Source organism: Erpetoichthys calabaricus, chromosome 2 (genome assembly GCF_900747795.2).
Source record: "Erpetoichthys calabaricus chromosome 2, fErpCal1.3, whole genome shotgun sequence".
Taxonomy (NCBI): Eukaryota; Metazoa; Chordata; class Cladistia; order Polypteriformes; family Polypteridae; genus Erpetoichthys; species Erpetoichthys calabaricus.
The window spans coordinates 266,124,687-266,133,796 of NC_041395.2; the positions used below are offsets into that span (position 1 = coordinate 266,124,687).

Sequence of the window (9,110 nt, forward strand, 5' to 3'; positions counted from 1 at the left end):
CCACAGATGACATGTAGACAAAAACAACATTAAATTAAAAAACAAGAATAATCTATAATACATAAGAGCAATCATTGAATGAATTAAGGCTGATTATATGTGACTCCATAGAATTCATTACTGTGTGCCATTTTTACCCTTTTTATATGTCATATACCGTTTTATTTCAGTTTTGAAACACTGACAATTATTCGTTAGTGTATTCTTCACTCATAGTCTCAAATATTCAAAAATTCAAATACATATTCATGTATCATTTTATTCAAAAGACAGCAAATGGACAAGATGTGAACCACCTGTGTAAACCACGCTGTACTTCTCCAGGCACAATCACATAAAATCCGTAGTATCAGGTGAACAGCAGGAAGTAATCTTGGATAGGATGCTAGTCTATCTCAGGGAATACTCACCATACACTTTGACCTGTAGTGGACGTAACAAACTCTAGGCACAACTTTATAACAATAATGGTTCAAATAAGTTATTGGTAGTATGCAAAATACCTTCTTACAGCTTTCTTTCTTTACATCTCCCAGACAAGCTTTGTCCTCCTCCTCCTCCTCCTCCCAACAAGGACATGTCCAAGTGAGGTAGAGAGGCTCCTTTTATACCCAACCCAGGAGTTCTTCCGATGCCACCACATTGCTCCATGGAAGCTCTTCCATGAGAGCTGGATCTTCCAACCAACAAACAAATCTTCTACTACTAATAGTGCACTCTAGCAGCCCTGAAGAAACACACCAGAACTTCCCTCCAGAAAGATGACTCCCATGCAGCCCAGTGGGTAACCAAGTGAGAGCTACATCAGATGGATATTGCCATCCAGTGGACTGGGGGAGCACATGCTCTTTATAGGCAGTTATCCCCCATCCATAATGTTAACCTTCTGATTGAGCAAGGGAACAGCAACCATCCCTGTTGGGATGCCAGTCCATCCATGATGTCCTTTCCAACACTCACTCTTAACAGTTAATAATGACCTGTATGGTTGATATTGTGGAGTGGCAGAGGTGATGGGTAGTTCAAGAGTTCATGGAGAAAAATCATTTCAGAAATATGAAAAAAATGTGCTTGCTCTCTAAAATTAGTTACTAGGTCACATCTCTAGTGCTATCAACTCCAACTGCTGTGCAACATTTTTTTTACACGTAAAAGCAAATTGGAAATAAATAATTAAGCAGTTTAGTAGGTTAAAATGAGCTTAGTTCTGGGCAGTATAGTGACATAGTAACTGCATGATTTTTAGTTGTTGGGCCATTCTGAAATGGGAAACATTTTTGTGGTTTCTGTGCTCTCCCAGTGTTCATGGGAATTTTCTACAGTCAAGATGCTGACCATCAGGTTATCTAGTGCCTTTAAACTTTTCAGTTCTTGTGACCTTTAATATAATTTTGATTTGTCCACATCTGTCGAATGCACCATCATTAAAAAGTAAATAATAGCTTTATTCATACAGGATTAAAATGAACAGCTTAATGTTTACTTTTAGAAAGATGGAAAGCAAAGTGCACATAATTCAGGCTTTCCGATTAGTATATATATATATATATATATATATATATATATATATATATATATATATATATATATATATATATATATATATATATATTCCATTTTAATCTGCTGTACAGCAGACTGGTCCATGCTTTGACATCTCTAAACATTACACAGCCTTGTCATCTGTGTTAGGTTACTTGCCTAAGGCACAAGACAATGATTTTGCTACATATGTCACACTAGCTGCTGATACACACATTGCTAACCTATAAATATCAGCTTCCTGATTTGGCTGACATTTGTTTTCTTACAGAGTTAAGAACTGCGTCACAGAAGATTACAGGTAATAAGCTTTACTAGACTGAACCTTTGGACATGACTTGAGCAAATACTGTCCATGTATTTCTTTTAACAGAATATGGCCTCCATTTACATTTTGTTAACATTAGGGTTTGCATTTTTACAGACAAATCCAGTTACTTCCTTTTGCTTGCCAGGCTGCACTTGCACAGATGACAGTTTTGGGAGGTAAGCTTTTATTGTTTTCTAATTTCTTGTTTGTCTGGACAATGTTATTGCAATTGCTGTTGTCTTAGTTTATAATCCTAATGAAGAAGCATGTCAATATGCTTTTTTCATCTTATTTACGTCATGAATTACTTAAGGAAAAGCGGTTCATTTTTCACTATAAACAAATTTTGCACCTTTTAAAAGATGCACACTTCAAAAGAAATTGGAAGCCCTTTCAAGAATTGATCAGAAGTACGAGAGCCAGGCGTGTTGCAAAGAGTGTATTTTGCACTAATACACTGTAAAAGATATTAATTGTAATTTACAACATTGCATATTTACCCATTTATTTGTTTGTTTATTTGTTGTACACATATCTTTATATGTGCTTTTCTATTTAATTATCAGGTCTCTGCTTTGTATGGCTACCGCCCTAAGAAGGATCCCCGACAACATCCCGCATGATGTAAAAAAAATAAGAATTGAAAACTCTCATCTGACTGAACTGCCCCAAAGGTCATTTTCTGCAGTTAGTGCCTTGGAATTTCTGTGGCTAAACTTTAACAACATAACGGTTATGCATTTAAAAAGCTTAGAAGGCTTGAAAACATTAACAGAGTTAAGGTTGCAGGGAAATAAACTGCGTTCAGTACCATGGACAGCTTTTCAGGACACCCCAATTCTGAAGATTTTGGATCTCAAGCACAACAGGCTTGATGTTCTTCCAGAGTATGCACTGAGATATTTACCAGGACTGACCTACTTAGACTTATCCTTCAATCAGCTTACCGTAATTTCAAAGGATGTCTTCTTGAACTGGCCTCTTTACCACGCAGGCGAGCAGCCAACTAAAAAAGAGGACAGCTCTTCTAATGTTGTTTTAGCACTCCACGACAATCCTTGGTTATGTGACTGTCGTCTTAAGGGTTTTGTTCAATTTGTCAAATCCGTCAGACCTCCAATTATACTGATGAATTCATACTTAACTTGTTCAGGTCCACAGTTCAAGATGGGCAAGTATTTTCATGAAGTTGAATTAAAGAATTGTATGAAACCAGAGGCTACTTCTCCAGTTCACAACATTTCCCTCCCTTTTGGTTTGAATGTGACACTCACGTGTTTGGCCAAGGCCAGGCCATCTCCAGCTGTCTGGTGGACATATGGCCTGAAGCTTGTTAAAAGCTTTAATGGTAAGTTTACTTAATTTTTACAATATTAGCCCCTCAGTACGCATTTCCCATGTCATATTCGGCATTAATCACAGTTATACACAGTGTCTGCATCTTTAATCTCTTTATTAGTAATTGGATCCAGTTGCTCCAAATTAAACTTCTAGTCTATTCGTTACTTTTATAATAAGTACTTTATTTTACGGGTGGCACGGTGGTGCAGTAGTAGCGCTGCTGCCTCGCAGTATGGAGACCTGGGTTCGCTTCCCAGGTCCTCCCTGCGTGGAGTTTGCATGTTCTCCCTCTGTCTGCATGGGTTTCCGATTTCCTCCCACAGTCCAAAGACATGCAGGTTAGGTGCATTGGCAATCCTAAATGGTCCCTAGTGTGTGCTTGGTGTGTGTGTGCCCTGCAGTGGGCTGGCGCCCTGCCCGGGGATTTATTCCTGCCTTGCGCCCTGTGTTGGCTGGGATTGGCTCCAGCAGACCCCTGTGACCCTGTGTTACAATATAGCGGGTTGGACAATGACTGACTATTTTACATTTACGTAACTTAATAATAAGTGCATTTATACACAATATACAATACATTATAAATAAATATTTACCAGTCTTTTGTATGCTATATGATTTAATACTTCTTAAGTTATCATTACAAACATAATAAACAGTATAATCTGAAATTTACTTTATCTTGTACAGAAACTTACTTTACTTTTACCTTTCCTTAAATAATGGCATTGCATTGCTGTTGTGATTACTGGCTGAAGTCTTAATTTTTCTCTTTTTTTTTCTTTCCCATATATAGTGTCTCAAATGTACATTGATGATGATACTGTTAAATCTGAACTGGTTGTACCCTCATTACATCTTCGGGATAGTGGAACATACACCTGCACTGCCAGTAATTTTATTGGGAATTCCTCTGTGAATATTTTACTGAGGGTTACATCTCCTGAATCCTTCTCACCATATTCATCCATGTTTCCAATATCATCATCCGAAGAAAATGTGTACATTGAGATAAGAATAGCCAAGCAGACCGTTTATGGGATAACCATAGAATGGTATGCAACAACAGATAACCCTGCAGAAACATGGTATACCCTGCATTTTGGTCGCTATGAGGACACAAAGAAAGAGCTCATCTACATTGGACCTGGAATCAACACGTATTCAGTTGATGACCTGTTACCAGCTACAAAATATGAAGTTTGTGTCACACTGAAAAACCTAAGCCCCAGAAGGGGGCAGTGTATTGTGTTTGTGACAGGTAGTGACATCAGTGAACTTGAGCAAAGAGAAAAACTGATTCATATCATTGTTATTGTGTGTGCCATGGTGTTGGCAGTGCCAGCGGGAATGTATGCCTGTACCACGGAAACAAGATTTAGCTGCTTTGAAAAGTGCAGTGATCGGTTCAAAAGGTCCAAGCGTTCAGAAAAGAGTTTGAAACATGCAGGAAGACAGGGGACCTTTGACAGTCTCCAAGCAGGCAGTGATGAGGGGCTTTGTAACAGAGATTCAAGTGAAGACAAACAGAGAAGACGACGATCAGATGATAGAGCCCTGAAGGCCAGAACCGAGCAAATAAACAGTGCTGAACTTTATTAGAAATGATTTTTGAAAAATATGAGTAAATGTTATATACAGTATATATAAATGGGCATAATGGTATGTATATATATATATATATATATATATATATATATATATATATATATATATATACACACACACACCTACACTGTAAAACATATGTAAATGTTGCACATTATTTGGTGTTGAATAGTTAGCTGCTGAGGGTGGCTATGAATGTGTTGTATTCCAAATGGATGCAGCTTTCATTTTTACTCTTGTTTCTTGCACAGGCAGAATTTTTTCTTTGGAGTATTGCAGTTTGGTTCCCTTCAATTGCTGGATATGGCTGCTGTTTCTTTGTGACTGGTATTTAATTGTATTTTATAAAGTGTAGAGGTAAAAAATAATGTCCAGTATTTCAAAAATAGTCTTTTGGAGTTACCCATTGTGGCAGGTTCACCAAAGATGTCTACATGTTCAGGGAAAAGTTCAAAGAGTACATGCTTTTTAGCATTGATGGCAGCCAAGGACAGCCTCTCTATGGACAAAGATCTGGCTAGCATGCCCAGGTAGCCTTTAGCTATATGTGCCATGTTCTTGTATTTTTTTTTCATTATCAAGAAGTTCTGCTGTGAGTGGGATGATTTCATTGCTCAAGTAGTACTCATGTAAGCAATGCCATATTATTTAAAGATTAAAATTGTGATGGCTTTACAAATGTAAATATCACTTTGATTTTAACTTGTTACTATAATCATATTGGAATAAACATAAAAATAATAATTCAATATTCTGAAAAAGCACCAATGATTTCTTTCCTTATAGAATTTTAAAATCTTTTATGAATACAACACTAACATGTTTGGCTACTGAGGTCATGTGGTCCACTTCTCAAGAATCTTTTCAAGTTGATGCATATTTTGATGCTCAGATAACAGGACTGCATCCTTATAGGTGATAAATGATCCATCTCTCCTGAAGCTGTTTGACCCTAGAAGGGTGGCCATTACAGTTTGCATTTACAGTTGTTCATCTGCAAGTGACCATACCTCCATGTCTAGAGAGAGTTTAAAAAAACTTTGAATACTTTCTTGACACAAAGTTTAGCATGATCTTATTGTTTCCTATCTCTCACACATGTTATTTTATTAACATCCCTATGTCACAGGTGTCTGGTCACACTTATAGGTAATCTAACTTAGACACCATTAAAATATCCGACTACGCCACCCAGTTTTATTAAGAGACTGGGAACTCCTGAAATTTACCAATAATAGCACACAGGTTTCTTTAAATTGGGCGGTGAGTAAACACACAATGAAAGACAGAACAGCAATTTCAGAAAAAAGCAACAGTAAGTTCTATTGTACAAGACAATATAAGGTACATTAAAAAGATAAACGAACATAACAGAACCTAAACATATCAGGAATTAATTTCCTTTTTTTAAAAGGAAAATACAAGAATTGGAGGATACAACCTTTAGTGGTGCAGAGTCCAAGTTGCTCACTGTGTTACCCCAACACTTAATTGTTCAACTGTCCATGGATGCACTCTGTTCCCCGGACACTCGTTCCCCTACAGAAGTCGTGTCAAATTGTTGAATCCCTGTCAGCGTCTCTTCGTTGTTCCTTTTTCTTCCACTCTGGGCTCCTTGTGTTGCTGGGACCTAGGCACGCCTCATTTCTTGTCTGTCAGCTTTGCTGGGTCCTTTCATGCAGATTCCCTCTCTCGCTGAACCCACATCCGGCATCTCTTTGTGGAGCTGTCTCTTCCTCCCTGGAAGTGTTGCCGTCCTTGTGCCTCAGGTTGTGCCAGCCAGGTACCCTTGTCTGCCTGCGAGCCCCTGTGCCCTGTCCGAGTGTCTTGGCAGCATTTCCTGTGGACTGTCCCTCCTGCCTTCTGCTGCCCAGGAGTTTATATTTACTTCAGTCCCTGCTGTTGTCAGTCCTGGACAAACAGTTTAATCAATGGCACATCTAAATTGCCTGGGTTTAACAATTAATGAAAACACAAGTTAACAAAATGTATGGTTACCAAACATTAATAAGTACAGATATGCTGATTAGGAACCAATATTTCCAAGCCAGGTAAATACAGGCATCCTCCAAGGCCAAACTTCAAAGCAGTGACTCCCTTGCAAGACAGCAAACCCCATTAATAAGTACAGATATGCTGATTAGAAACCAATATTTCCAAGCCAGGTAAATACAGGCATCCTCCAAGGCCAGACTTCAAAGCAGTGACTCCCTTGCAAGACAGCAAATACCATTAATAAGTACAGACAGCCTTTTAACTTCTCACCCCCCAGTCCCAACAGTGGGTGCTTAATGGAACCACCCAGTGCACAAAAAAATGTAAAAATGTCCCCCTCTGACACCTATATATATTATATAAGCTGTATAGTAGCCCTAAGAAAGAATGTGATTCCTGTTGACATGGAATGCACAGTGAATTGCATACTGTACCTCCCATACATACATAGCTGTAGTTATGTAGTTACTTGCAGTAAAGGGACTACGGTTCATGTCCCAGGTCCTCTCTGTGTGGAGTTTTTATGTTCTCTCTATATCTACATGGGTCCCTCTCAGTGCTCCAGCATCCTCTCACATCCAAACACATGCAGGTTTGGTGAACTGGTGTTGCTAAATTAGTCTTAGTGTTTGTGTGTATGTTTACCTTGCGACGGTCTGACACCCAGTACAGTGATTGATCCTGCTATGCGTGGTTAGCTTGCTGGGATAGTCTCCAGTCTCTTGCAGCTCTGCTCAGGATTTAAAGGGATTATACAATGGTATGGTAAATAAATAAATAAATGCTAGCACAGAGAAATAGCAGTTTAAAAAGTTAAAATGGGCTTAATGTGCTTACAATGGTAAATCTGTCTGTTTCGATTATATCATGCATTTACAAACCTCTATTCACCAGATAAGCCATAAATTTTCTAGCCCTTTCATCACTCTTTTTTTTTGTTCTTTTTGCCTTTGTTCTTAACAAATTCCTGCCCTGTTGTGAACGTCAAATGATATGACACACTGATGTACACCGATCAGTTTACTATTGCGCCAGTCGCCTGCCTTTGTTCAATGGATATTTCTGCCCTATTGTGGATAGAGTCACAGACGCAGGATGGATGGATGTCTTATCTCTTAATATATATAGAAATGTGTGTGTGTGTACATATTATATAAGTGAAGGTTTGCGATACGTTTTGCATATTTGTAGCTAGAAATCCACAAAGGGAGAAAATGAGTCACGTTTCTTAAAATAATTTTTTATTCCTAAGCTTTTAACAACCTGCCAGGTGTCATCAGAAAAAAAAAAATGGTTAGACATACAGGAATCAAAGGCAATATACAACAAATGATGAAAGTGGGGAGCGAGTGTAAGGGGGTGGATTAATAAGGTTGGGTTTGGAGAGTGTTGGTGATAAAGTCCTTTTATCATTTGGACGTTTTTCTTTTTAAGCCTGTATACTCACTCACTCTCTCTATCTCCCCATCTCCCCCTGCCCTGCCTCCTCCCACATAAAAGTGAAACAGAACAAACTTTCAAAAATTAATAAAGAAAAAGGTATTTCTAGCTAAGCAGAGGCAAGGTATACTCCAAAACTCAGAGGTAGACCAAATCCCCACTCCTGATGTGATGCTCACACTCCCGTCAGTCCGCAGCCTCTGTCTCGGATTAGCATGAATATATCGCTCCTGCAAGCGAACTATGATTCTTGGCACGATGAGAGAAGTCGCAAAATAAACTGGAATGTTCAAAGAAATTCTAGAACAAAACCTGACCTGAATCTGTTAATTAGTTCTCTCGTTCGCTAGCTAAGCAGATGTAATATCCGTCCCGAGGCTGGCGTGTGAGTAAGGAGGGCCGTGTCCAGCTCCCTACTCCTGATGTAACGCTTCCCCCTCCCCTTGGCCTGCAGCCTCAGTTTCAGAATAGCACGACAATATATGGCTCTTTCAAGCGAACTATGATTCTTAATGCGATGAGAGAAGTCGCAAAATCAACCGTAATGTTCAAGCAAATTCTAGAAAAAAACCCGATCTAAATCCATTAAGTAGTTGCCTTGTTTGCTAGCAGAGGTAAAGTACACGCCCCAAGGCTGGCGCGTGAGTGAGGTGGGCCTCAACCCTTCTCCCCTCGGCCCTTTGCATCTCTCTCGGAATCACGCAAATAAATTGGTACTGCAAGCGAACTATGATACTTAGCGCAATGAGAGGTTGCAAAAATCAACTGGAAGGTTCAAGCAAATTACAGAAAAAAAAAAAAAAAAATCTAAATCCATTAGTTGTTTCTCTCGTGAAAAGCAGACATGCAGACAAACACACATTGGATTTTATATTAT

The 9,110-nt window shown here is 38.8% G+C and overlaps 1 protein-coding gene across 1 annotated transcript; it reads left to right on the forward strand.

Annotated features, from left to right (window-relative positions):
- The first annotated feature begins 1,848 nt into the window (after window positions 1-1,848).
- On the forward strand, window positions 1,849-4,811 carry lrit2 (leucine-rich repeat, immunoglobulin-like and transmembrane domains 2). The gene is made up of 3 exons (XM_028792750.2): window positions 1,849-2,028; window positions 2,419-3,200; window positions 3,987-4,811. The coding sequence occupies exons 1-3, from the start codon at window positions 1,919-1,921 to the stop codon at window positions 4,790-4,792; spliced, it is 1,698 nt and encodes a 565-aa protein (XP_028648583.2). The 5' UTR covers window positions 1,849-1,918; the 3' UTR covers window positions 4,793-4,811.
- The last annotated feature ends 4,299 nt before the right edge of the window (window positions 4,812-9,110 follow it).

What these genes read in the sequence shown, in the direction of transcription:
- lrit2 (XM_028792750.2), top strand. Translation starts at nt 1,919, where the DNA reads ATGGCCTCCATTTACATTTTGTTAACATTAGGGTTTGCATTTTTACAG. An exon ending in ACAGATGACAGTTTTGGGAG is followed by an intron (nt 2,029 to 2,418) that starts GTAAGCTTTTAT and finishes TTTAATTATCAG; the next exon opens with GTCTCTGCTTTGTATGGCTA. An exon ending in GCTTGTTAAAAGCTTTAATG is followed by an intron (nt 3,201 to 3,986) that starts GTAAGTTTACTT and finishes TCCCATATATAG; the next exon opens with TGTCTCAAATGTACATTGAT.